This window comes from Drosophila arizonae, chromosome 2, assembly GCF_054131065.1.
Source record: "Drosophila arizonae isolate 15081-1271.41 chromosome 2, UAZ_ARI_1.0, whole genome shotgun sequence".
In the NCBI taxonomy this organism is placed as follows: Eukaryota; Metazoa; Arthropoda; class Insecta; order Diptera; family Drosophilidae; genus Drosophila; species Drosophila arizonae.
In genome coordinates this window covers 26,919,332-26,946,950 of record NC_142922.1, presented here as the reverse complement: position 1 = coordinate 26,946,950, position 27,619 = coordinate 26,919,332, and the positions used below count along the sequence as shown (strand labels likewise).

General features: G+C 38.2%; 8 protein-coding genes and 1 long non-coding RNA gene across 15 annotated transcripts; 5 read left to right on the top strand and 4 right to left on the bottom strand.

Moving 5' to 3' along the window:
- Positions 1–191: 191 nt before the first annotated feature.
- On the bottom strand, positions 192–3,778 carry LOC108610877 (uncharacterized). Its single transcript, XM_018003244.2, has 3 exons — positions 2,861–3,778; positions 2,211–2,757; positions 192–2,150 (listed from the first exon to the last, which is right to left on the bottom strand). The coding sequence occupies exons 1-3, from the start codon at positions 2,996–2,998 to the stop codon at positions 1,576–1,578; spliced, it is 1,260 nt and encodes a 419-aa protein (XP_017858733.1). The 5' UTR covers positions 2,999–3,778; the 3' UTR covers positions 192–1,575.
- A 68-nt stretch (positions 3,779–3,846) lies between these two features.
- Fdh (alcohol dehydrogenase class-3 Fdh) lies at positions 3,847–5,386 on the top strand. Its single transcript, XM_018003255.2, has 4 exons — positions 3,847–4,005; positions 4,065–4,154; positions 4,221–4,682; positions 4,736–5,386. The coding sequence occupies exons 1-4, from the start codon at positions 3,985–3,987 to the stop codon at positions 5,300–5,302; spliced, it is 1,140 nt and encodes a 379-aa protein (XP_017858744.1). The 5' UTR covers positions 3,847–3,984; the 3' UTR covers positions 5,303–5,386.
- A 368-nt stretch (positions 5,387–5,754) lies between these two features.
- Positions 5,755–7,811, bottom strand: Tsp86D (Tetraspanin 86D). Its single transcript, XM_018003293.2, has 3 exons — positions 7,102–7,811; positions 6,867–7,037; positions 5,755–6,809 (listed from the first exon to the last, which is right to left on the bottom strand). Exons 1-3 carry the CDS (start codon positions 7,481–7,483, stop codon positions 6,487–6,489), a joined length of 876 nt encoding a protein of 291 aa, XP_017858782.1. The 5' UTR covers positions 7,484–7,811; the 3' UTR covers positions 5,755–6,486.
- Positions 7,812–7,898: 87 nt separating this feature from the next.
- SelR (methionine sulfoxide reductase SelR) lies at positions 7,899–13,416 on the top strand. 7 transcript variants are annotated; one of them, XM_089476449.1, is made up of 4 exons: positions 7,899–8,073; positions 10,064–10,261; positions 10,332–10,496; positions 12,790–13,416. In XM_089476449.1, exons 2-4 carry the CDS (start codon positions 10,150–10,152, stop codon positions 13,020–13,022), a joined length of 510 nt encoding a protein of 169 aa, XP_089332575.1. In that variant the 5' UTR covers positions 7,899–8,073; positions 10,064–10,149; the 3' UTR covers positions 13,023–13,416. The 7 variants fall into 7 exon arrangements, with proteins under 7 accessions (XP_089332575.1, XP_089332574.1, XP_017858864.1 ...); XM_089476448.1 differs by lacking the exons at positions 7,899–8,073; positions 12,790–13,416 and adding exons at positions 8,121–8,765; positions 11,160–12,039; XM_018003375.2 differs by lacking the exons at positions 7,899–8,073; positions 12,790–13,416 and adding exons at positions 8,122–8,765; positions 11,157–12,039.
- Positions 13,417–13,548: 132 nt separating this feature from the next.
- Positions 13,549–16,567, top strand: LOC108610844 (thiamine transporter 1). Its single transcript, XM_018003200.2, has 5 exons — positions 13,549–14,431; positions 14,494–14,576; positions 14,989–15,290; positions 15,353–15,920; positions 15,981–16,567. Exons 1-5 carry the CDS (start codon positions 14,306–14,308, stop codon positions 16,243–16,245), a joined length of 1,344 nt encoding a protein of 447 aa, XP_017858689.1. The 5' UTR covers positions 13,549–14,305; the 3' UTR covers positions 16,246–16,567.
- Positions 16,313–17,867, bottom strand: LOC149270643 (uncharacterized). The gene is made up of 2 exons (XR_016271657.1): positions 17,522–17,867; positions 16,313–17,353 (listed from the first exon to the last, which is right to left on the bottom strand). It is a non-coding gene; the product is annotated as an uncharacterized LOC149270643 (long non-coding RNA).
- LOC108610858 (thiamine transporter 1) lies at positions 17,740–19,598 on the top strand. Its single transcript, XM_018003221.2, has 6 exons — positions 17,740–17,755; positions 17,856–18,136; positions 18,198–18,499; positions 18,562–18,893; positions 18,945–19,186; positions 19,243–19,598. The coding sequence occupies exons 2-6, from the start codon at positions 17,925–17,927 to the stop codon at positions 19,481–19,483; spliced, it is 1,329 nt and encodes a 442-aa protein (XP_017858710.1). The 5' UTR covers positions 17,740–17,755; positions 17,856–17,924; the 3' UTR covers positions 19,484–19,598.
- A 229-nt stretch (positions 19,599–19,827) lies between these two features.
- On the top strand, positions 19,828–22,758 carry LOC108610732 (uncharacterized). Its single transcript, XM_018003004.2, has 5 exons — positions 19,828–20,184; positions 20,288–20,438; positions 20,620–21,408; positions 21,474–21,834; positions 21,895–22,758. The coding sequence occupies exons 1-5, from the start codon at positions 20,066–20,068 to the stop codon at positions 22,533–22,535; spliced, it is 2,061 nt and encodes a 686-aa protein (XP_017858493.1). The 5' UTR covers positions 19,828–20,065; the 3' UTR covers positions 22,536–22,758.
- Positions 22,759–23,497: 739 nt separating this feature from the next.
- ear (ENL/AF9-related super elongation complex transcription factor) lies at positions 23,498–27,421 on the bottom strand. Its single transcript, XM_018002986.2, has 2 exons — positions 26,738–27,421; positions 23,498–26,674 (listed from the first exon to the last, which is right to left on the bottom strand). Exons 1-2 carry the CDS (start codon positions 26,916–26,918, stop codon positions 23,994–23,996), a joined length of 2,862 nt encoding a protein of 953 aa, XP_017858475.1. The 5' UTR covers positions 26,919–27,421; the 3' UTR covers positions 23,498–23,993.
- Between the last annotated feature and the right edge of the window lie 198 nt (positions 27,422–27,619).

The window sequence follows — 27,619 nt, the reverse complement described above, 5'->3', positions numbered from 1 at the left end:
ATATTATTGTTTATTATTCTCATTTCATAATGTGAAGGGCTATATTGGCTTAAAGAGTATAGCTTATCATTTCATACAATATTTACCTTATACGAACGAGGTGCGGCGAACAGATTAAAAGTAATTAAAATTAATAAGGTATAATACAATATAATACAATGATAACAAAAATTGATAACAAGTGGGTCAAATTATTCTCAATTATAGTTTTTGTTTTCTTTATTTCTCAAACTAATTAAGTAATTGTAATATATAATGCAAGTATATTTTTCCACTGGCTGCCGCAAAAAGTATTTTGATTTCGTCACAGAGCATGGACAACACTTTAATGGGAACGTCTCTTTATTTGTATATGTACGTATATATTCATGATCAACATATCGTTTCAATGCATAACAGTCTTCGAAACTGATCAGATCATATTCCAGATTGTTGCAGGCAACATATATTGCATAATCGGCTAGATCGCTTTCCTATATCATAAATCTGTCATAGAAACGATCTGTCGAGAACCAAGCTGTTGTTCTAAGGAAAAAGTTGTTAATAATTTATATATCTTAACTAGACTCAATAAATACAAAAATCATTGCACTTAAAATAGTTTTTTTTTTTTTTTTATAAAAACTTTTTGTCCATTAATTTAAATTAACGTAAAGATCCAAGATCGTTCACGACTCATGGGAGATATTCAATATGTCTGACAGGGTATATAATATTCAGCGCCACGCAGTTAGCTGCTTTTTTATTAAGTATACCACTTACATTTTAGAATGTCTATTTTAAAACATTTGCTTATATCGCATATCATTCAAATTTATTTATATGTTAGCCTCTACTATTGGCTGTATTTTTTGGTACTTAAGACTAAAAAAGTTGCTTGCTTATGCTTAAGAAAATGCTTTATAGCTACTACGCAGATTCGCTTTGGTTCAATATAAATGCAAATATTTGTAAATGCAATTGTAATCTCTGGAGTATATATGTTCTTAAAATTTGGCCTTGACTTAAACATTGAAAGGAAATCAACAAAAAACGCTAAATTTTGACATTGAATATATATGACTATTTGATTATATATTTATGTATATGTGGATTTCGAATAAAAGGAACTTAATGTCTAGATTCTATAAATTGGATAGTATTTGTATGTATGTATTTGTGTGTACTTGCAGTAGAAAGCTATGAAAGGAACAAATTTGGCCAAAATGGAACTAAATGCATCGAACTTTAGTTTTAGTTTTGTTGATATAGATATAGATTTGAGTAACTGATGTTTTTGTTTTTATGTTTCTAATTACGTTTATCACACATATGGTCGAAAATCGAAACCGTCACAAAAAGTATTTCGATATGCTGTTGGCTACTGCGGTGCTTGCTGTTCAATTTGTTTTATACTGTGTATATAAATATATAGAAAATATAATAAAATCATAAATCATATATATGTTAAGAGATAAAGCTAACTAGATGACTACAACCTAACCCAAATTGATTTATGGATGCACCCAGAACTTTTATTGGATTTGACGGTTTGCGCTGCTTTTTGTTAATAACATTTTTTTCGATTCTTTGGTTTTACATGGATAATTCCTGCCTGGGCTTATTAATGTGTAACCGCTGGGGGTCCTGTGGAGCCACGCATATATCAGTCAGGATGACCACCTCGTAGGGACTGCAATCGGACATGTGTAAGAAGCCGCACAACCAGCCATAGAAACCCTTCTCAATATCGGTTATGTCATTCACCCAGCTGCTGTATTGCAGACTCAACTGCTTAAATCCCGAATACAAGCCCAGGCCAAAAGTGCAGAGGACAATAGCCAATGGATAGGCCAGAAAGAGTATGGGCGTGACGAAGATCTTATGCAAATACGACTTCTCCTCGCAGTAGTAGTTGAACATATTATACCAGGTCAAAGTGCCGATGTAAAATGAGTAAGCAGCCGAAATGATAGTCACAAAGGGTAAACATATTAGCGAGATGAGAAAGATGTGTAGACCAACACCACAGCTGCAAGTGCAGCAGAGATTCTGACCCTTGTGCGACTCAGTCGCCATGGCATGGGCATTAAGCTGTTCCAGTTCCTCCCGGCTGATGTTTATCTGCAGATCTATGGACTGACCTTTCTTGCGACCCCTCTTAATGGTGCCTAAACAGAGATAATGACGATGAACTCGAGTGCAATGAACTGAAATATCTTTGTACCCACCTGTCATAGTTAAATAGTTACTTCCATCGACTCCCGACTTGCGTGTCTGATAACGTTCTAGACTCTGGTCATAGGTGTTCAGCACACTGGTTTCGCCCGACTCCAGATCCTCATAGTTGGCTATGTCCGGTGTAGCTCGTCCGCTACGCACATGTGGCAAGTCGGATGTGCGTATATTAACTCGCTTCTTCGACGATGAACGATTGCTCAGACTGAGACAGTCCTGCGATTTGCTCAGCTTGGCATCCAGGCTGCTCTCTGAATAGCAACAGCTGCTAGGTGTTACGGTGCTGCTCTCATGGCGCTGTGATGTGGACTTGGTGCCCTGCGAAATGGACTCAAAATTCTGCAGCTCATTCAGATTGTTGGCTGAGCGTGCTGATTTATTGCTCTGTTGAGTGGAACTGGCTGAGTTGGTGCTGGCGATTGTGTCACCCTGTTCACCGGGTAGCTGAGGCAGTGGCTGTTTATTTTTGATTATTAATTTTGTCTTGAGCAAGTCTTCCTCGAGACCTGTGTTCGAGGGCGAGAGCTTAGTTCGGTTTTGCTGAAAATATATACATATATTTTTTAAGATACGATATGTATAGAAATACAATATATACATACATTTTATTGTTAAAACTGATAGCAATAATAATTGAACATACCTGCACATTAACTATGTGATCCACATAGTTTTGCTTTTTAGCCTCGGCTTTGTTTTGTTGACGTTTTCGTGGTGGAATGAAAACAGGGCGTTCCTTTGTTGTTGTCACATCTGCGCTCAACGCGCCTTTACCAACCATTTTGTACTCGAGCAATATATGAATTTATGTGTTTTCACAATCTACATCTTTTTAGTACCATCTATGCAATAAAATTAGTTTTTTATTCGCTGCAGTTAACTTTACAAGCATAAAAATGCACTTCCGGCTGTGCGTCTCAGTAGCTATGTAATTATTGATTTTTCATACAAAATCGGTGTCCTTGTGCTGATTTGGCGTTCCTTGACGTTGCCGCCTTTTTGGGTTGGGCGAATAATGTTTACAGCAAGCTTACGCAGGCGCATCAACTTGTTTTAAAATGCAATCAAACAGCTGTTAAGCAATAAAGTAAAAAACAAGCTAACTAACATCTTGAAATCAAAAGCGCGATCACTTTTACTAAAAATTACATTAATCATATAATTTATTTTAATTTTTAAAGGTAAATAGTGAAGCACTCAATTTGAATTTAAACCAAAAACGTTATTTTCAATTTATTTGGCAATTCACCCGATATTTAATTTCGCCGTCAAAGTCTACCGTACATCGATAACATACTTGACAAGAAAAAAACAAAAAAAAACAAATATTTATATGTAATTTAATAATTCCGGTTAATAATCATGGCTGTTGTATAAAATACACAGAAATCTATATTAAATATATATAAGCGGAAGCGGGTATTATAAAATTTTTAATAATATATTTGTTTAATAAATTTACATATTTAGTGGCTTGCCATGTATGGCGCCAAAGCTTAGCAAAGTATCAATTAATAATAGCAAATGGGTTAAAATTATTGCAGAACAGTTTCTGAATACATATTTGTTCCAGCGCTTATGTCATGTCTACTAGTTTGGTCCACCAATATTAATTATTCACAATGACCGACAAAAGAAAGAGAGAGAAAAACCTCGAGGAAACAGCATATAGCTGGCGTTTGTTCACATCTCTAACATTCGCTATTCCGCTTCTGCTCTGGTTCAGTCGTTCTGGGTTTTTTCCATTAAAAAGATAGCTAGAACAAAATGTCCGCTACTGAAGGAAAAGTGTGTATAAAATAAATAACTTAATTAAGTAAAACACAAGTGTGTATATTTCCTTCTAGGTTATCAAGTGCAAAGCTGCTGTTGCTTGGGAGGCCAAAAAGCCGCTTGTTATCGAAGATATCGAAGTGGCCCCCCCGAAGGCCCATGAAGTATGTCGAGAACGATACCAAAGTCTAACTATTACAGTTATACATACATATGTATGCACTTTATAGGTTCGCATTAAGCTTACGGCAACAGGTGTGTGCCACACAGATGCTTTCACATTGAGTGGCGCGGATCCTGAAGGCCTTTTCCCCTCTGTGCTGGGCCACGAGGGCGCTGGCATTGTGGAAAGCGTAGGAGAGGGCGTGACCAACTTTAAGGCCGGCGACCATGTTATTGCACTATACATTCCTCAATGCAATGATTGTAAGTTCTGCTTGAGCGGCAAAACCAATCTTTGCCAGAAGATTCGAGTCACCCAGGGAGCTGGCGTAATGCCCGATGGTACAACTCGGTTCACTTGCAAAGGCAAGCAGCTATTCCATTTCATGGGCACCTCCACATTCTCGGAGTACACTGTAGTTGCTGATATTTCATTAACCAAAGTCAATGAAACTGCGCCGCTGAACAAGGTGTGTCTTCTGGGCTGTGGCATTTCCACCGGGTATGGTGCGGCTCTCAATACTGCTAAGGTAAGTCAGTAAATGATATTATATATTCAGCTCAAGCATTGTTTTATATACAGGTAGAACCAGGCACCACTTGTGCCGTTTGGGGACTGGGTGCCGTAGGTTTAGCTGTTGGACTCGGCTGCAAAAAGGCTGGCGCGAGCAAGGTCTATGGCATTGACATCAATCCATCTAAATTCGAATTTGCAAAGCAGTTCGGCTTCACTGACTTTGTGAATCCCAAAGATGTGGCTGACAAGGGCCCTATTCAGAACTATTTGATTGATTTGACCGATGGCGGCTTTGATTACACCTTTGAGTGCATTGGCAACGTAAATACCATGCGCGCTGCTCTCGAAGCCACGCATAAGGGCTGGGGCACATCTGTGGTGATAGGTGTGGCCGGTGCAGGCCAGGAGATTTCCACTCGACCATTCCAGTTGGTTGTGGGTCGTGTGTGGAAGGGCTCTGCGTTTGGTGGCTGGCGCTCCGTTTCGGATGTACCCAAACTAGTGGAGGCCTACCTAAAGAGAGATCTACTTGTGGATGAGTTCATCACGCATGAAATGCCGCTAACTAAAATCAACGAAGCTTTCGATTTGATGCACAGTGGCGAAAGCATTCGCAGCATTATTAACTACTAAAAGTTGTTCAATATATATGCATATTTTTACTTGCTCTGTCATAAGAGATAATAAAGAAAATGCCCAGTGCACGTTATCAAAATACTTCAATGGAATGAGTTAATTGAAGCTTCAAGAAAAGCTAGTTTAAAAAGAGACAAAGTCTTATCTGGTCACCTTGAATTAGGTAATGTAATCTTCATAGTGCTAGAATTATCTTCAGCCTTGGCATATAATTTCATCAAATGATGAAATAAAAAATATGTGTATTCATAATATAGATGGATGATTTAGCAAAAATAAATACATATATATGAACCAATCTGTTGACTTTAAAATTCCTACGCATTTAGAAATATTGAAAGTTATTACTTATAATTAAAGTAAAAGTCTTAAGGGTGGCTTCAAATATTTAATAAATTATTTACTATACTAGTAACGTAATCAAAACAAATAATCAGAGATCTAGAATCTGTCATTTGTATACACATATATTTGTTTAATATTTTAAGATAAGTATTTTTGAATAGTGTACTACTACAATACAATAAGGTATATAATATTTATACTAATACTAATTGTGTTGGGTATACAATACATACATAAATGCGCATGCAATTTGAAATTGGCATATAATTTTAGTTCGAATGCCATACAGTAAATGCATACACCCCTCTTAACATCTATGTACATTATGTCTTTAATTTTTATGATAACGAGAACATATAAATATTGCGTTGAAATATCAAAATTTCCTTATAATTTTGTCTATGCTCGATAAGCCATTTAAAATACTTACATATAAACATGCATTAAATGGGCAATGCTCATCTCAAATGTGGCATTTGGTAATACAATTATTTCTCTATGATTATTTATGTAGGTATACACGATTAAGATATAAGGGCTAGTATTCGGAGTATAATATCGAGTCATTGAGAACAAAGAAAATGGCAATGAAGGGCAATAATATTCGAAATGCAAAAAGCTTCAGAAGTGTAAAATTGTATACATAATGTTTGATTGTGAACAAATATTTGAGCATTGCACGGACCAGATAAACTGACGATTGACGAAGAATGGATAGGCAAGAGTGACACAGACACGGCCTGGCCGTTTACTTTGCTGCCCTCTGCTTACATTTGAGTGTCATAGTAGTAGAAATCATCGAAAGGATACCCGTAGAAAACCGGGTGCTATGGCACTCACGACCAACGCGATTTCTGCATATCGATCTGACCCTCGAGAGTTTTAGCCAGGTAAATTACAAAGAGCTGCAAGAACGCAATTCCCAAAGCAACTCCTGCAATCACATACAGATTCCTTTCTGCCCAGACACGAACGATTTCAATGCAGCCGCTGGTCCATATCCGTTTGCTAGCTGCAGCCACCGAGTGCTCCTGCACACCATAGCCGCACATGATGTTGACTAGACCCGAGCTAATATCCGTAGCATTGATGCAACAGCTGTACGGTACACCACACTTCTCTACTGATGGCGACGAGCAGTTAAAGTATTCATTTTTGCCTAGAAGATTACAGCGTTAAAGAATTTCTGAGGTTTAAACTTCAAATTTCTACTTACTCCAATCCTGGTAGCCAGCATTACTTAGACCACAGCACTTAAACTCCTGTTGCGCAAAGTCTATAAAGTTCTGTAAGTCGGAGTCATCACGGTAAGAGTGGATAATCTTATCAGTAAATTGGAACTCTAGAAATGAGTTCATGTTTTGTGGGAATACAAAGCAAATTATGGCTGTAAACAGATCACAATTAATTAAGGTTTACTAACGATGAACAAATAAATAGCTCGTGCCCACCAATAGCCATTTCCATAAGGAAGAAGATCAGTAAGCACATCGAGTAGAATTTCAAAAGGCAAGTATTCTCTCGTAGAGCACCTAAACAACCAGCAAAGCTGACCACAAATATGACAATGCCCGCTATGATCATCACTAAAGATATATTGAAGATAACGTCGTAAATAGTTTCCAATCGAACCCAGCCAATGCCATCCTTCAACTTATCCATAAATGCGTAAACGCCAATCGCTAAGAGCAGCCCACCGAATAGCCAAAACAAAAAGTTTAGCAAAAAGATAAGGTATTTCACACAACTGGAAACGTATGTAAAGTGATGTGGATACGACATTCGTGCATGCATGTAGCTGCCGCCGCCGTGATGGTATCTGTGGTTACTCATGGCAACGTAGTTATCACAACTACTACTAACAAGTAATACAAATATTCGTTAGGCGTCGAATTTGATTTTTCTTTTTTTTTTTTTAGTTTCTTCTTCTTTGTGCTCTTCCGCCCTTTGTTGACGCCCTCTTTGCGTGTGGTGGCTGCTGGTTCGTTTTCAAATCCCGATTTTCACATCGCGTCTTATAACTATCTACACCGATTATTTGCCATTAATTAAACATCGAATTAATACTTTTTTCTTTTAATATTAGCGAGAAAAATTAACAAAGTTACAAGAGATTACAACTATACGTGCAGCCAACAAAACAAATGTATCTGCAGTGCTACCAGACAGACCAAAATTAAAATTATAATCGTTGGCAACGCGGTACACCAGCTGTTTGCTTTGTGATTTTGTCTGGTAGCTTTGCCAACTTTCTTAGGCAGCTGTTTTGTAGCTTTTTAGTTTTTCATTTTCCGTTGCTGTGAAAACATAGCAGTTGTGGCTAATAGACGCAAATTGGGCGCTGACCACAACGACTGCAAACATTATAAACAAAAGTTAAAAATAGCAATATAAGCAACACCAAATTATATACATATTTGCAGGTGAGCGTTTTCCTGGCCTAGACGCAGCGCCCCTTCAAGGACACCGACGTTTCAATATATATTGTGTGTGTGTTTTTAGTTTGCCTTGCGCCTGGCGTATTAGGAATTATTATTGATAAATTGGGGTTTTAAATTATCTGGTTATGAAAAATTCTATCAGCTAGAAAATGAATGCATTTATTTTCTTTTTGTAAGCAACTGTGTGATATTGAGCAAGCTGCAAGCATTAACTTGGCTTTCTCTCTAGTACGCTTTCTCTCCCTGTTTGTGTGCACACATAGACTTACACACACATACAAGCGTGCATACGTAGAAATAGAATGCCAAAAAAAATAATATAAACACGGAAGTGAGAAAAATTGCATAAATATTGGTTTAGTTAGTGTGTGTATGTGGGTGTGAGAGCAACACTCACATTGACTTTTCCCAGTTGTTTTTTTTTCACATGTGATTAAATAACCCATCAGTGCCAAGTGCAAACTGCAATCGCGCGTGGCTGTTATACGTTATTCGTTATACGGACTTTCGGTTGTCAATTGGAGGCGTTCGAAAAATGTTTTCACTTTCTCGCTACGCACCGTGGGCACGAAATTTCGCACTTATTGCTAACAAACAGCCTAGGTACAACTTGAATCACTTGAAGAGCGGAGTTGTTGCTGTCTCTGCACTACCATACGTGCGTGCCTTTGCGGGTGAGTCCGACACCGAGAGGATGGGATGGGCTGGGTGGGCGTGGCAGGGGCATAGCGGAGTAGCTTTTTATTAGTTGGACCGATTCGAATCGGGCTCTGCATAATACAATAGATGTGATTTATAGTGAAACGCAATTAAATTGATTTTTATGCGGCCAGCCCATTGGCGAATTTCCAATTACAGTTCAATTTTCTAGTTCGAATTGCTGACATTAATACCTTGCACACTTTATAGCTGTCAATTTAGTTGCTATTTTTAGACGCACACTGATTCATTTTATTCGATCAACAATTCGCATTTGTTTTCTTTTTCAAAATGAATTTATCGTTTGAAATTGTGCGCGACACACTTCAGTGGGTTTTCCTTTTTCAAATCAAAGAAAAATTTAACAAAAAACGCCCCCAATTTTCCTACATTTCGTGTATAGGTTTTTTTTTATGTTTATATTGGGCGCCACTTAATTTAAGTGCGAAGCATAAAATTATTTTTAACCTATGCGTTTCTTCACTCAATTTGTAGCGATGCAGTTTCCAAAGACCCAACAAATTTGTTCACACCTTCCATTTTCCTCAATTTTGTATAACGGCCTATAGTCGCGGGCATTTTGTTTATATCTTGTTAATGCATGCATTGTGTATACAAATTGCGCGGTTGGCTTTGGCTTGCAGCAACATTGCTTTATTTTTATGAGCTTCAAGTTGTTTTCCACAACTATTTCATGCATATCATTGCTGATAGGGGGGTAATTAACTTTCTTATCATTTGCCCGGCGAGTCTGTGCTCTATAATTTATGATCCACTGTAAGGTTTTGTCGTCGAATCTACTGATAAGTTAGTGAGGGATAGTAAAATAATCGCTATTTGCTTGATTTTCAAAAGAACACAATTATAATCGTATAAAGAGCGAAGGAGTAAGAGTATCAAAGCTGAAGAGCGAATGAAAAAGAATAGGGAGCAATCGCACAAAAGATCATAAGATGGATTTGAATATGACGATGTATGTATGTATATGAGATGTATATGATGCAAGTGCTAAAGAACGAGGGAGTATTGTATTTGCCTTGATTACTGCTTATCTAAATCCACTTTCTCAAGATGTGTAAATGCAAACTAAAAATTGGTAGTTGAGCAAACATTTTTTTTTATTTAAGTAGTAATTTGCTAGGGCAACAACACTTGAAGCTACCTACTATACATACATACATTGTCATGGTAAACTGATACAAATTGCTCAATTGTTGCGAAAGAAAAAACGTTAACCGCAAGCTTAAATATACGGATTCGACTTAAATTGCAGATTCACGTCAAAGCAGCGACAACAACGGTGAGGGCAACGGCAACGCCAACAACAAGAACACAAATTCCAACACATTTCAAGCAAACATGGAGAATAAAAGTGAAAAGATTACCGTAAACAAGGAGGAGCTGCGGAAACGTCTAACGCCGCTGCAGTATCAGGTTACACAAGAGGCGGGCACTGAGCGCCCCTTCACAGGTGTGCTTGAATAAACTTGACACTAATTACATAAACCTGGCTCTAAACCATGTCTTTCTGTATTTTCAAGGCTGTTATAACAAGCACTACGAGAAGGGCGTATATCGATGCATTGTCTGTCATCAGGATCTGTTTAGCTCGGATACCAAGTACGATTCGGGCTGCGGCTGGCCAGCTTTCAATGATGTGCTCGATAAGGGCAAAGTCACATTGCATCGCGATGCCAGTATACCAGGTATGTGCGCTATATATCAACATATAGTGCATTTGCGATTTCGATTTCTATTTAGCTTAGATACGTTCAGCACTTTTCAATGTTTTGCATTTGATTTTTATTTTGTACAGTTTTTATTTAATTTGATTTGTTTGTCGCTTCGCAACAAGAACTTTGACTGCAAACAATTTTTAATTGAGTTTAAGTTGAGCACCCAAGAAATAAAATATTTACAAAAGAGTATGCCATATATAGAAAAAAAAGTGTATATAGTTAGAGACGCCGAAATCGAAACGTATGTTAAAACCCCAAAATTAATATCTGTTACGTTTATTGTTGTTCCTGAAAAAAAAAACAATATGTTTAGACTGTTAGAATGTTACAATTTACATACATATACATCTACATTTTTGCGTGTGTTATATCCATGTGTTCACTGTAGTGTTGAGCTGCTTAAGTGTCAAACTGTTTGTGCCGTTACTTGTGATTCTGTCCTGTTGGATGAATGTGCAACTATATCCAAATTTTGAATAGCATTAACTAATTCTTACCTAATTGAGTATTATATTCTTTTATCCACCATCTATTTTGCTAACCAAAACCGAAACTTTCTCAAATTATGAAATTGACATTGAAAACAATTGCAAAAACTAACATAATATAATATGATTAAAACAACAGTAGTCATTTCAAAAACGTTAGGGATGGTTCGCACCGAGGTGCGCTGCTCCAAGTGCTCGGCCCATATGGGTCATGTGTTTGATGACGGACCTCCACCGAAGCATCGACGCTTCTGCATCAACTCGGCCTCGATTGATTTCGTGAAAAGTTCAACTGCAGCAGCGACGACGACATCGTCCAAAAAATAATGGGTTATCAATTATGCATAATGATGTTGATGATGAGAACCAAGTGAGATCTATACAGAAAGAGAAATGTTTTATGTTAAGTACATATAGTACATATATTTATAATAAAAATGTTATAGGACTTTATTTACATGTATGCAACAACAAAAACAACAGAAATACTCATGATACAGCGCCGAGTACACTCATAGTGTGTAATATGAAAAGTATTTACGAGGGGAATTCAATTTATATTAAAGAAACCATTTTTTTTTATCTTGGTTTTTCGTTCATCCATTTTTGATTGCGGTTTCAATAATTATAAAACGATCTCAAGCTTTCAAACGTTCCATTCATCGTAAACCTAAAGCACGCACAAGCTTTTTCCATTAATTATTATAGTTTTGATTTTTCTCACATTAATCAAACATATTGTTGGGCTAGGAGTATTTTACCTACATGTATATATTTATATATTTTGATTATATGTACATATGGATGTATCTATGCATCAAAGTTGGTTGGAAGATCTGGTCGCATTGCTTGGTTTCTCTTGGTTCATCTGTAACATATTTGATTTGGTTTTCTTTGATATTTTTATTATTTTTTGTTGCTATTTTTACTCATATTATATTTATATTTGATGTAATACACTGCAAGACTATTGTAGACGATCCATATATATACAACAAATTGAATAATGTGTATTTTTCGTATATTTTCTATTTCTCTTTTTTTAACTCGCTTCGAAAAACAAAAACAAAACAAACAAAACAAAAAACAATATTAAAACTTAATGTTCCGCCTGTAAACGTTCTTTGGGGGTCTGTTTTGCTAACAAAACATACACACACGACCACACATTCACTTAAAATCATTGTTAATCTACAATGCATTACACCTGACGCATAAAATGGCTTATTAACAATCAATTTAAACACACTAAATCATTCATAATAATAAAAACCAACACATTTAATTTGATTTGTATTTACTTTTACGCTACATTTCATATTTCAATCGACGCCGTCCACTGTTATTTTCTCTCGACTACCTACCTTCGCTTATCGTCTCTTTTGATGCACTCGCAATTCTAAATTGTCATCTGTGCTCATTTTTCTCCTGTCTCTTTCGCACAAATATACTTTCGCCGTTACTTTTTCTGTTTCTATTGCTCTTATCGCTTGAATCGACGCCTTTCACTCTCACTGAACCGGCCTCTCATTCACTGTCTCTCTGCTTTTCACATCTCCTATTTTCCAATTAATTTTGTATTCTTTTCAATTTTGTTATAAACCAAATTTAACAAACTGAACAAATTCAATGAAATGCAATTATCAATTATTGTAAAAACAAACAACCAACAATGGGAACGTAACCCGATCTATGCAAACAAAACCAAAAACAAAAAAAAATGAATGAACGTACCCAATTAATCTCACATTTGCAAAATACAAATTAAAAAGGGGGCAATATTTTACTACTAATTGCACATCCAGAACGTATACGCACCGAAGTACGATGCGCCCGCTGCAATGCACACATGGGACACGTTTTCGAGGATGGACCAAAGCCCACACGCAAGCGTTACTGCATCAATTCAGCGTCCATTGAGTTTGTCCAATCAGAGCCAAACCCGTTGACGGCGACGTCGGCGCAAGCCTTGAGCCCCCAGGGTACACCCATTGCGCAACAATGAGAATGAAAGTGACTAGAAGGAACGAGTGGAATGGAACAATCAACGAATGCGAAACAAGTGCGAAAGAGTCTAACCTCAATGTTGCTGTTAAGAGTTTTTACACGTATTTTCTAACTTTCCGTAAATGTGGCCAATAATTCTTAGTATAGTTCATTGATATATTGTATTGTATTGATAAATGGGCAGCTGTTTATAAGAATTATTTTCATGAAGCAAAGCTATGAATAACATATTCCCGTCTGTTTGTGTAAATAGCTAAATCTTTCTCTTTTACTTGTTATACATTTTCACATATAAATACTTTGTAACACTTACACACACACACAGATACATATAAATACTTTTAAAATGTGCGCGCTAATAAACGTGTATTTTTTACAATATACAAACAAAACTGTGTATAATTTACCGTTGTTATTGTCGCAGTTGGAATTGGTTATCTTGTTTGAGCCTGAGCGCCAATCACAGATGAGGTGCGAACAGCTGTTTTTCACATCGCGTTGCCAACCAAATACTGCGCACAGCTGTCTCTTGCACGTGCATATTCATTTCTAATGTAACAATCGTCAACTATATGAAATCCAAATACATTCTCTGCGGACAACAACAAGCCCAAATAAATTGGAACGAATTGCTGTTGTCTATAAATCAATTAAATCAACCAGTGGCGTCGATAACATTCTTATTTTACTGTGTGTGTATATTGTACGTGCAGCGGCTGCAACTAATGTAGGGTATCCCGGATTCAGGCTGACCAGCTGTGTACACTCACTTATGTATATAAATACATACATACATATGCTCTTATTTTTGTGTGTTTCGCTGACATTTGACAACAACATTTTGCTTACTCTCGTAACGAAAGCCGGCAAATTGGTCGCAGAACGTCAATGTGAACACAACGTACGCTGCGTTTTATAGCTTATAAATTTGCAATTATCTAACAATCGTACTACAATAAAGAAAAAAGAAAAAACAAAAACAAAACAATCAGTGTGCTAGCATTAATGCGAGATAATGCCATCTTTATAAACCAAGTCAACGATTAGATTAAAAGACTACCGACTTGTCTGCAGGTCATCAGTTCCAAGAAGCGCACTTCGAGATTCTAAAATTAAACAACTGTAAAAAGCATGAAAGAAATACACACTCCAAACTCCGTGAAATCAAACGTTGCGAGCTGTGAATGATTCGAATATAAATACACTACCGCATAATACTTACGTGTTGCCTGACCGTTAAATTGCTGCGCATTACGTTACGTTACGTTGAACAATAAAGATATGAAGGAATGGCTAAAAATCTCCTGCTTGCTTTGCGTATTTGGTTTTGTACGAGAAATTCGACCCTCGGAGCCGTACGTAACGGAATATCTTCTCGGTCCATGGCGCAACATAACGGAGCAACAGGTGGGTTTTTTGCTTAATCAATTTCGAATTGATTATACAGCAAGAATGTTCCTAATTCACAGCTTATTCAAGATGTTTATCCGGTGGGCACCTATTCGCATCTGGTTCAATTGGTTTTTGTGTTCCTTATAACTGACTTTTTACGGTAAGTTTTTATATAATTGAATAAAATGTATTTACAAATAAGTTTATTTATTCATATTTTTCTAAAAATAAGACATATATGTATGTATGTGTGTATATGTATTACTTTTGATTTTTAATCAATATTCAATATGCAGATGCTGCATCTTGTCATATATGCTATAAGTTTATTCATATTAGATCTATCGTAAATTCAATAGAAGAAAAGAATATTGCTATATGATAATTTTGTTTACAAAATATGTTTTACGTTATACATAAATATGTACGTATATCAATCTTATACGATCAACAAGTGCACGCACTTTTTGCTATTATAAGCCATAAACAATGCAATAATGTTTAAAATATTTATTTTATTCTCAATTTCACAATTCCAATTCTTCACGTTTTATATTTCCTCTACCTTGCAGCTATAAACCGTTGATAATTACTATAGGTGCAGCTGGCGTAATAATATGGAGCATGCTCATATGGACAACCAGCTTGCTATCATTGCAAATATTGGAGTTTTTCTATGGCACGTATATGGCCGCCGAGGTGGCCTACTATACGTACATTTATGCCAAGGTGGACAAAAAGTATTATCCACGTGTCACTTCCCACACGCGTGCAGCGATGTTCGCTGGTAAGCTGATCTCAGGGATAACATCGCAGCTGATGATCAATCTAGAGCTGATGAACTATAGACAACTCAACTACATAACGCTGGCCAGTAAGTGTATTACAAGATTAAATAAGATAAAATAATTAAGGAATATCGATTTTTAAATACAGCGCAAATATTGGCTATGCTCTGGGCATTCGGACTGCCAAAAGTTGATAAGAGTCTTTATTTTCATCGCGAGGTCTTAGAGGAGTCGTCGACAGCGCCACCATCAGCAAACCAGTTGCAGATGGAGCCCGATGCTGTTAGCCAACAGATAAGGAGTCCGCAGGTGGAATCTGCTCCCATGCATCTGCTGTGGCAGCACTTTCACAATGCCTACACAAATCCGCGTGTGATACAGTGGAGTCTCTGGTACGCCATTGGCTTGGCTGGCTATCTGCAAGTTACCTACTATATGCAGGTGCTTTGGAAGGTTATCGAGCCCGAGCCGCAGATTGCCTGGAACGGTGCCGTGGATGCAGTGCTGACTGCCTTGGCAGCATTAAGTGCTCTGGCAGCTGGATACTTGCACAGCGGTCGCTTGAGGCCAAAGACCACTTTACTAGTGTTATCAGTGCTATCGGCGCTGGAGGGCGGCAGCGTTCTAATCTGCTGCTGGACTAACGACATCTATTGGTCCTATGTGGGTTTTGTCATCTTTGGTGCCCTCTACGGCTTTACCATCACTGTGGCCAGGTGCGTCTACATCTATCTGTAATTCTTATGATTTTAATGAATTGAAATTCATTCCTACAGTGCGGAGGTGGCTCGCAATCTGCAGGAGGAAAGCTTTGGTCTGGTCTTTGGTATTAATACGTTGCTGGCGTTAGTCTTCCAGTCGCTGCTCACCATTATTGTCGTCTCCGAGACGGGCTTTGAGCTCAGCCCCGTGGACCAATATGCCGTCTATGCTTTCTATTTCATAGCTGTGGCCCTCATATACTTTATCTCCGTCTTGGTTGAGCATCTATGGCAACGCGGATCCAAACAGGTCCACGCAAAAAGTGAATGTTTAGAATAGGTCGTTTTGATCGCCCTTAAATATTTTATTTAAACAAATTAGCCTTTTTACATATATTTTTCGTAAATTTCATTTAGCATTCCTTCAATAACATGAAATTATAAATTTCATGGTAAATACTATTTTATGGAATGGTTTCTTTTTATAATGTACCATAGTATTCGAGTTATTCATTGAAATGCTCTTAGGTTTTTAAAATTAATTATTTCAAAAATCGTTGAAAGTTAAGAAAAGTTTATTTTCTTTTAGATAAATATATTTGTAGTTTACCATTTCGCAGCCAATTGTACTTCAATTTACTGATATCAATTAGTTGTACATAGTAATAAAAATGTTTATATAAATTGCAAAAATAAATGAAGTACTTAAAATACTTTTGGAATTGGTTAATTTATTGTGTTTTTGCTCATGAGAATCCTGTTTAAGAAATTATATTGACATTTATTATATCAAATAATTTACCAATATCAATGGATCTTGGGTGTAATATGATAAAGGAACCGAAGTAAAGCGGAAGAAAGCTTTTTGACGCTTCTTAACTTCTTAATGAGATTGAATAGTAAAGTATATAAATATATTTTTTGTTTCGATTGAAGTTTACATTTTTGATTTAGATGGATTGAAAGCCCTACTTTATCAAAATATTTTTAAACCTGTTATTTTTTAAAGCTTGAATATAACAAATAGACAAGTGAATATAATAAATATTTTATAATTGCAATACAAAACAGTTTCGTCTACTTAATAGCTGTTTCACTGAACAATGAAAGAATATAATAAACTTTACGACTTAAGTGTTTACATCCTTTACTACTTAACTCCCTTACTAACAAGAACAATTAACCTTTCGCCTCGTATTATCTCATTATACCCTTAGCGTATTATACTGGGAAATTCGAGGTATGATGAGTATGTTACGTAGTAACATTCATTGAAAACCGCGTTTTTACACCAAAATCCCACAATTTAATAAGGTATACATATCTGGATAATAAAATCTATTAGAACTAAAGATATGCAATGTTACACTTATGTTGCTCTTTGAGATACAAAGATCGGACTTGCTCAAGTAGTTCAGAATATATACCGTATCCATTAATTCCAGGACCTAAATATTGAAGAGATAATTACATCCATATATACATTAATAGATAGGTATTGATGCATAAGTGAGATTGCTTTAAGCAGCTCGAATAGTGTATTATTGTATTCGTGTATTCGTGATATTCAGACTGGAACACTCATGTTTTATAATCACTGTTAAAAGCCCCCCTACCATTGTTGTATTAAATAATTGAAACTTATAAAATTGCCTGCACGGTAATCTTAAACGCGATTTAAACTTATTTATAACGAATGCATAGATTTTTTACTGTGTGAATTTTACAACTAGTTAGCTGCAGCTGTATTCTAAAGATTGTACCTGTGATTAGGGAAAAATTTCGCATTTCCCGTCTGGTACGTTCGTCTGTGGACTACAGTGCTGATTACAATAAATATATATAGTTAGGTATATAGACACCTATGTGGTTGTGTTGCTTCACTTATAACCCTATAAAAAAAATGTGTAATTATTTTAATTATTTGTATGCTACGTCCGATTACTCAAGTTGCAGCTCGTTAGTCGAGTTTGACCAACTCGTTGATTAGATTGTGTTGAGCAGGCACTCGCACTAGCCATGGAGCATTCTTGGCTGAGAATATCTGGAGTGCTTTGTGTGTTCGGATTTTTACGCGAGCTGCGCCCCTCGGAGCCCTACCACTCGGAAATTTTACTGGGCGAGTGGTATAATGTGACACAGGATCAAGTGAATCGGAGTGTCTACCCCATTGGGACCTACTCCTATTTAGCTCTGCTGATTGTTGTTTTTCTGGTCACCGATTATCTTAGGTAATATGCACTCACATACTCATACACACATACATTTTCAATTCAAATACCCTATACATAGATACAAGCCCATGATTATTGCCAACGCTCTGACTGGGATCATTGTTTGGACTGTGCTGCTAACTACGAGCACACTGTTTGGTCTACAGATCAGTGAAGTATTCTATGGTTTCTATCAGGCCACTGAAGTGGCATATTATTCCTATATATATGCGAAGGTCGATAAAAAGTATTATCCTCGTGTTACATCCCATACACGAGCGGCCATGTTTGTGGGAAAACTTGTGGCCGGACTAATTGCCCAATTGCTCATCGGTTTTGATTGGATGAACTACCAGCAGTTGATGTACATATCTGTAGGCTGTTAGTATGACTCAAGTATACATATATTATAAAATACGATCATATCATGTTGTATCACACAGCCCAGGTCTTCGCCCTCCTATGGACCGTCTTATTGCCCAAAGTGGAGCAGAGCTTGTATTTCCATCAACAAGTGGCAGTCAGTGGACCCGTTGATAAGGAAGATGCGCCTGAGCAGCCTCAAGGTGTTTCCAATGAGCAATTTAATGAGATCTCCGTTGCCAAGAAGGACCATGCTCAACCATTGCAACTGTTGTGGGCGCACTTCCACATTGCATACACAAATGGCATGGTCCTCCAGTGGAGCTTGTGGTATGCGGTTAGTTTGGCTGGCAATTTGCAAGTCGCAACTTACATTCAAGTTCTTTGGAAATCATTTGAAAACGAGCCAAAAGTAAGTAAAAAGACAAACAAATTTATTTTGTTATTACTCACAGTTTCTTAGATTGTATGGAATGGGGGCGTAGATGCCGCCCTAACTGCACTAGCTGCCCTCTTCTCTCTAATGGCGGGATATTTGCACGCGGGACGTTTAAAAACTCGTGCCAGCCTTTTATCGGTAGCTGTGCTTGCGATTCTGGAAGGTGGCTGCATATTACTAGCATCCTGGACTTCAAATATATACTTATCATATCTGGGTTATGTGCTATTTGGGGGAGTATTTGGATTTATTATAACGGTGGCCAGGTAAGTTAACAGATAACATTTTATTTGTTAAAAGTAAATTTGTTCACATATTGCAGCGCCGAGCTGGCCAAAAGTATGGTTGAGGATAGTTTCGCTTTGATTTTTGGCATTAACACACTTATTGCACTGTTATTACAAACTATACTTACTCTTATCGTCGTCTCTGAGAGTGCGAATCTTCAGTTGAACACGTTTGAACAGTTCACTGTCTATGCATTTTATTTTATTGTGATAGGCACTATTTACTTTATAGTCGTTGTTGTTCAATACTTGATTACTTGTTCAAAAAATACGTAAGGGCTTAGGAAAATAATTTATACTGTTGAGATATTACTGTAATGGTTAAGTCTAATGAAGTATTGAAGGTTGAAGTTTAAACTGAAATAATAATTATAATTTGGTTAAAAAGTAAGCATATAATTTTTTTACAAAATGTTATTTTTCTAATTTCAATTATATTGCTTTTATATAAAATAACTATACCTAATTTTTATTATTAGAATATAATTTTGATATTTTGAATAAAAGCGCTGCCAGACCTAACAATAAGATATAAAAATACGTTATTAAAATGGAATGCATTTAAAAATACTAAGAAAATAAAAAATCAATTCAACCATCTGGTCTCACAGTTTTTGATATCGTGTGACAGCTCGGCACCATAACGCGGGGTTAAACAAAAATTCGGCTTGGGAGAGAATGCAAAAAGTAAAAAGCAATTAATACTGATGCAGCAGACAATCTTTGACATATCTGCACTTAAAAGTGCTTCGATCAGCGAACTGTGCCAGTTTAGGATGTAGCTATATACAGCATATTGCCGAGCAATATACTTATCGAATTCTTTTAAAATAATTAATTTGTTTTGCTATTATAAAAATGCGCTTTGTACGTCGCGGTGTAGTTAAGCTGGTGCTAATTTGCACAATTTTAGTCACGTTCGTCACATTTCTGTTGCTTAACTCTGAGCCGGAGGATGTAGATAAAAGCATTAAAATGTAAGTATATGAATATACATATGTATGCATATGTATACAGAAAAACATATATCTTACACTTTATTTACGTTTGTTGTTTATTCAACTTTGCGAAACATTGCAGTCAAATAATTGAGCGATCGATACGATCTGTCATGAATCAGGGGGAATGTCGCCAACCCCATTTGCCACTGGAAAATCCCGACATAATGAAATTCTACAAGCCGGTTGATAAAATAAACTGCGGGACAAGCCCGGATTGGGTTATGTGTGAGGTAAATACTGATTGCACTTGAGTATATATTTGCATTGTTGATATTTTCTCCTCGAGACTTTTTCATGTTATCATCTACAATGAAAGTCCGAAATTGTTTTTAATGATTTGTATTTAAAAAATTACTGATTGACTATAACGAATTTAATTGGTGTATGTTTAAAAATTCGATTATTCCGTAGAAATCGATATGCTTTGTGAAACCCGAGATAACGGCAGTGCATGGCGATATAACATGCTCGTACACGGATATTATACGCAAATCGGACTACACTGCGCGCTTTGGACGGACAAATAGAATCAAGGAGCCCTATGTACTGCAAAATAGCGATTTTGTTCGTGTTGCCTGTCATGCGTCCAGCGGTGAGAAGTGGTTTGGCATGGCATTTGGAATACGGGACACTGTGCAACGACCCGTAGTACCTAATGTGGCTGTATTACCTGCTGAAATTGTTATTGCCAATTCCCAACAACAACCGCAGCTGCAGGAGGTGCCGACGAGTCCCTTTTACAATGTATTGATGTTTGGTTTCGATTCCCTGAGCCGCAACGCATTCATTCGTAAGCTACCGCGCACCTATGCCTATTTAACTCAACAGCTAGGCGCCATTGTACTGCAAGGCTATAATATTGTTGGCGATGGCACTCCACAGGCGTTGGTGCCTCTGCTCACGGGTTACACGGAACTAGAGCTGCCGGAGACAAGAAAACGGATCTCCAGCTCAGGAAGTGTTGATGCATATCCCATGATTTGGCAGGATTTTAGGCGACTCGGCTATTTGACCTCATTCAATGAGGACTTGCCATATGTGGGCACGTTCACATATCGCATGAACGGCTTCGAATCCCAGCCCGTGGATCACTATTTGCGCACATATTATATGCAAGCTTCGAACATGCTGAGTGGCAGTGCGCCCAACTGTATTGGTGCCCAGCCAGATCATCTTGTCATGCTGGACTATACAAAAAATGTGAGTCTCTTAGATATAACTTCATGCAATTATAATTCACTTAAAGGGGCGTTTTCGTTTTACAGTTTATGCTAAAGTATCGTGACTCTCCGCGCTTTGTGTTCAGCTTTCATGGTGGTCTCTCTCACGATTCTATTAATCTTATCGGCGCTGCCGACGACGATGTGCACGATTGGCTGGTGACACTCAAGGAGAAGTCCCTGCTCGATGATACTATCCTAATATTCATGGCTGATCATGGCAACCGATTTGCAGAAGTGCGCGCCACTCTTCAAGGCAAACAGGAGGAACGTCTACCCTTCTTTAGTTTTACATTTCCCGAATCATTTAAGAAGCGCTTTCCACAAGCGTATAATAATTTTTTGGCAAACGAGCACCGCCTCGTCACGCCCTTCGATGTGCATGCCACTCTCAAGCATCTGATACGTAAGTTTTTTTAGAAATTGAACCTATTCTATAAAATGTAATGAACTTTTATGTTCGTAGAGATGCAATCAGCAGGGCTGAATTACCAGACGCCTGACAGCAGTTACGATGTCTTCAGCAATGATATCCACACGGAAACTAGTCAGAATATACACATCTCGGAACAAGCGCGAGGACGTTCCATATCGTTATTTGAGCGCATACCTAGCAATCGATCATGTGCGGATGCATACATTGAACCACATTGGTGTGCCTGCCTTAACTGGCAGCCACTGGAGCTGAACGACACCCGTTATGAGGGCATTATTCTCAAAGCTGCCAACAGCATAGTAGAAACAATCAATGCAGCAACCCTTGAGAGGCGTCAGTTTTGTGCACCACTGCAATTGCTGAAAGTCAACTGGGCGCTGCGACTGCTGCCACGCAAAGAACTTTTGCAATTTAAAACGAATAGTGACAAAGACGGCTTTCTGGCCGACATGAGCGGTCACACCGTAGTGAACGAGGTGTTCTATCAGCTGCAACTTGTTACCCAACCAGGCCAGGCGCTGTATGAGGCGAGTGTGGCCTACAATTTGCAGACATTCGAATGCACAGCCAAACTCTCGGATATATCGCGTGTCAACAAATACGGATCGCAAGCGAGATGTATTTACGAGCGTGATCCGGAGCTGCGCAAATTTTGCTACTGTAGAGACTAAAGACCGACCTAGTCAATGCATAACAAGCCGTATTCAATTTAAAATTAGCTCTCTTAATATAGAATACAAAAATTTTGTTTGTATTCATGTGCCAAAGACTTAGCACTTGTCACAAAAATTTATGTTTTACGTTTGAAGCTCTCTCATTGTGCATAGTTCCTTAATTAATCCAGTCTAAGATATTTTGATATTGAAAAATACAGTCATTATTTTTATAGAGGTATTTATTAATTTGTATTTTGTGTTTATATTTTTATTTGAATATTCTCTTAAACCATGCCTATTCACTTATATTCATATACGTACTACGTTAATTACAAATGCATAAATTCGTAACCGCATTGCATTAAGTATTGCTTTATACAGATGAACGGATCTTTCAATAATATTGTATTTGTAAATAACCAACCGCACATAACTAGCAAAAGAATTGATATTTGTAACTTGCACTCGCCTGGAATTAAACCCTAACAGGCAGATATATATATTTATTTGGTAGATCGGCAAACAAATACGAAACATGTTAACCATATTTAAACGGGTTGTCAGAGTAATGGGCTATAATAACACTTGTACGTTTCTTTATGTTGTCAATATTTTCAATGGCACGTTCGATTTTCTGGTCTGTTAAAATGTATTGCATTGTGTATATAAATATATGTGTATATGTATATATATATATATATATATATATGTGTATATATATATATATATATATATATGTTTAACCTTTATATTTTATTAATATATGCATACTTATATTTATATAAGTAACTATAAATTATTTATCGCACACAGTACGAATATTAACTTTGGGTTGACTGCTACGGATTGAGCCTTCTCATTCGTTTCTCAATACTTTTATTATTATTGAAAAAAAAAAGTTTTTTATTTTACTGCACATGCGTTTTAAAAACATGTTAGAAATAATAATTTATTTGTAGAAAAATACAAAAAAAAAATATATCAATAAATATTTATTGAAAAAGAAATAGCATCATGGTATAAACAAATAGGAAACTAGGGTAATAAGATAATCTACATTAAGATGGAAACGGGACATTATAGTTATGATTGCTAAATTAATTTTGTATATAGTATTTCTAAAAAGATAGCCTTGCACTATAAGGGTGGGGTCTATCTGTATGTGTGTGTGTCTGTGTGTGCTTAAAAAGTATCGCATACTTTACGGCATAGGCTTTTGAAATACCCGCACTCATCAAAAACTTATAAGCTAACCAGAAAAATGGCCATGAAAAACGTAATACCAATATACACGTAGCCAATAGAACTTGGGGTGTGTCTAAAATTTAGGGACATTCGTATTGCATTTCTGTTGCTTTAACTAATTGTAATTGTAATGATTATTTGGTTAAGTGCATGAGAGATGATGAATGTACATCTTGCTTAGCTATAAGCTGCTGTGGCCGCTGATGTGCCCGTTGATCCCATTTTGTGTCACGATACGGACGTCGCCAGGAACTCTTGGAGCCGCTGCACGGTGCCCCGATCCAATTTGCATAGATCAAAGTCAAAGGTTTTGTGCGTGATCTCGTAGCAGCCGGTGGCAGCGATCATTTCGACAACCTGCTGCAGCTCTTCGTTGTCCTGCAACGTCATTATCTTGTGATGCAGCTCCTGAAGTTCGCTCAGATATTCTGTGGGCAGAGGCGTGCTGTTGCCGGCTCCACTCATCGGTTGATTCAGTGTGTCCGCAGGTGAATGACTGCTATTATTGCTATTGCTGTTGTTTATAGCTGGACAAGTGTTGCTGTTGTTGTGGCTACTCGGCGAGGAGTTGATGCTATTGCTGCTGGCTGACGCTGCAGCTGCTGCTGCAGCTGTCCCTTGTCGCAGGGACGGCGACTTAGACTTCTCGCGCGCAGATTTACTTGCTGCCTGCTCTTTCTTTGTTGACTTCAGTGCTGGCTCAATGAAGGTGGTGCTGTTATTGCCGCTATTGCTGTTTTGTGAGTTACGTCGATTGCGTTTCTTTTCATCTTTAAGCTCCGCCTTTTCAACCTTCTCTGCCTTGGCGTCCGGTGACTTGTCCATTTTTTCTGCCTTCTCTGACTTTTCGGCTAGCTTTGACTTGACTTTTTGCTCTTTTCCCCCGTTATCCGTCGCTTTGGTATCCTTTGCACTATTCTGGCCGCTTTTCGCACCCATTGAGCTCTTCTGTTGACTGCTCTTCGCTGGCAAATCAGGAAAGCTACTGTTTGAGCTGTCTGAGTGCTGCAGTGTTGCAGCTGTTGCCGCCGCCAAGGCACTGGTGGCTGCCAAGTCTGGAGCCGACTGTGCCGAGTCCATGTCACTCAAATCCAAATTGCTTGATCCCTTAATTGGCGTGTGTGCCGCTCCAGCTGTTGAGCCAGATGTGGGTGTCGACCCCTGCTTATTGCTATGCTTACTGTCAGCCTCACGTTGTCGTTTCTCTTCTTTGCTGCCGGTTTTATCTTTCGATTTTTTGTGTTTCTCTTTCTTGCTGGTCACCGACGCTGATTTGTCAACGCTGGGTTCAGCCTGCTGCTGACCACTCAGTTCTGTCTTCGGAGATGCTTCAGTAGTTCCTGCAGCCGCTGCTGTTGCTACTATTGTCGACTTATCCGATGCATTTGGCTGTTGCTGCTGTGACTTATCCTTCTCGCGATCCTTGGGCTTGTCCTTGTCGCGCTCCTTATCTTTATCCTTATCGCGCTCGCTGCGATCCTTGTCTTTCTCCTTATCCTTTTCTTTGTCTTTGCTCTTATCCTTCTTCTTGTGCTTGTGCGATTTCTTGTCCGCGGTGCCATTGCTATTGCTGCTCGTTGATTTCTCGTTTTTGCCTTCGGCGACTTTTTCGGCGACCTTTGTTGTTGCAGCAGGTGATTTTTGCGCCGGCACCGTCAGCTCATCCTTGTCATAAGTTCGTTTACCAATGCTAGAGGCCATACTACTAGTACTTGCGCTGCTGCCCAACGAATTGGGTGTGCCTTTGCCGGTGGCCTTCATAGAATCATAGCTGGCTTGAGATTGTTGCGACTGTGCCTGTTGTGCTTGGATGTTATTGCTACTGCCAGTGGCCGGACTGTCGCCGTGTCCACGCTCGTCCTTTAGCGACCGCTTATCCTTTTCCCGCTCCTCCCGCTGTTTTTCCCTTTCCCGTTCACGTTCCTTGTCTTTTTTCTCCTTTTTCGACTTTTTGTTTGAGCTGCGCTCTTTGTCCTTTGACTCAGACTTCCCAGTGGACTTGTGCTCGTCACGTTCTTTGGAACGGGCATTCGGTGTACCAGATGCACTGTCCGTGGGCTTTTTAGGACTCATTTCGGCTAGGCCGCTTCTACTACCGGCCTTAGGGCTGACAGTGCGACGGACTAGTGCACTAGCAGCTGCAGTAAGCGTGCTGCTGCTACTACGTTCTCGTTCGCGATCCTTGTCGCGGGATTTATCCTTTTTGGATTTCTCCTTGTCTTTGTCGTGTTTGCTGCTGCTGCTCTCGGATTTGCCGGATTTTCGTTCTTTGTCGCGACCATGTCGATCTTTTTTGTCCTTGTCACGTGGTTTGTCCGAACTGTTTGACTTGTCGCGCTCCTTACTTGACTTATCTTTACTATCGTGAGCACCGACCTTGCCGCCACTAGAGCCCGTTTGTGCCTTAGCATCTGGTGAGTGTTTGGATGCACTTATTGCCGGTAGATTAGCGCTAGACGCACTGCCTTTTGTAATGGGCGAGCCAAACAGTGCTGAGAATGTGCTAGCCTTGCCCTCATCGGTACGCGACTTGTGTTTCTTAGTGGAACCCGACTCGATTACCATACTGCTGCTGCTACCACCCTTCGCTTTGACTACGTTTAAATCTGATCCTGGTGGTTCACTAGGTGACACCGTTCGATTCAGAGTGCTTGCGGCAGCAACGTTTGCACCAAACACCGGCACTCCGCCTCCACGCAACAATTTTGCGCGAAACTCCTCTGAAGGAGCCTCAAAAACATGAGTTTTGACTTCAACACGATGACGAGGTGGACCGGAATTTTGCAGATCTAAATCATATTGGTACATAATGCGCTTTGGCTCGTCTCTATTGCGAAAATATATTTCGACGGGCAGTATAAAGCCGGCATAGCCTGATTCCTGTATGACATAAGGTGGCTCTTTGATCACTAAAAAGAGATAATTGATATTTTGGCGCGCAAATTGAAAACAATATAAATATTAAGTCTTACCACGCTTTGGCTTGGGAAAAGAGTTATGCAGTATAAAGACGACCTTGTCAACGAATGCACTTATTTCTGCCTTATTTACGCCCTGCACATAAATCTCCCAGTCATGGGTGAAGCCCAGCGGATGTTTTTTGTTGCGCAGCTTTGATGTGTGACCAATTTCGAACTGCACCTTGACTGCCATATCGATGTCGCCGGTAACGGTAACGGTAACGCATTAATCTACTATGGCCTTTATATCAATATTCTTTATACAAACAACAATTTGTTCAATTTGCCTGCTCTCCACTTTGAGGCGGCGCAGTATGAATGTCTGGCCGAGTTTTATGTGTTGGTGCCACCTTAACCAAATGTTTTAAGTACCAGGCAAAAGCAGTAATTAAATGTTTATTACTGTGCAATTTTAACCATTTAACTGTTACACTTTGTGTGAAAGCGACTTCGGCACAAGCTTTTTTTATTTAACAACAAATACGGGCAAAGAAAACGAAAACACTCGCACCACATACACATTGGGTAATATCGATATCGATATATGTAAATAACTTGGATAACTGGATAATGCAACACTGCAGATCTGCGCAAAGCTCCGTTTTTCGAATTATGATTTCGATTTTCAATGAGTGCTCAAATTGAAAGGTTTAAATTCCCTCCTGAATTATTGTTATTAATTATAATGAATTTTCATTGCACCCTATGACTGATAAGTAAAATATAAGTATATTCTACAACATTTTTCACAGAATGTTAACTGTTTTAGCCATGCTTTTATAAAAATATGCCACTCTTAATTTAATTTAATAGTAACTAATAATATTATTATTGATATACTAGATACTAATATTTTGATAATACCAACTGCGATAAAACAAAATACTACAGATA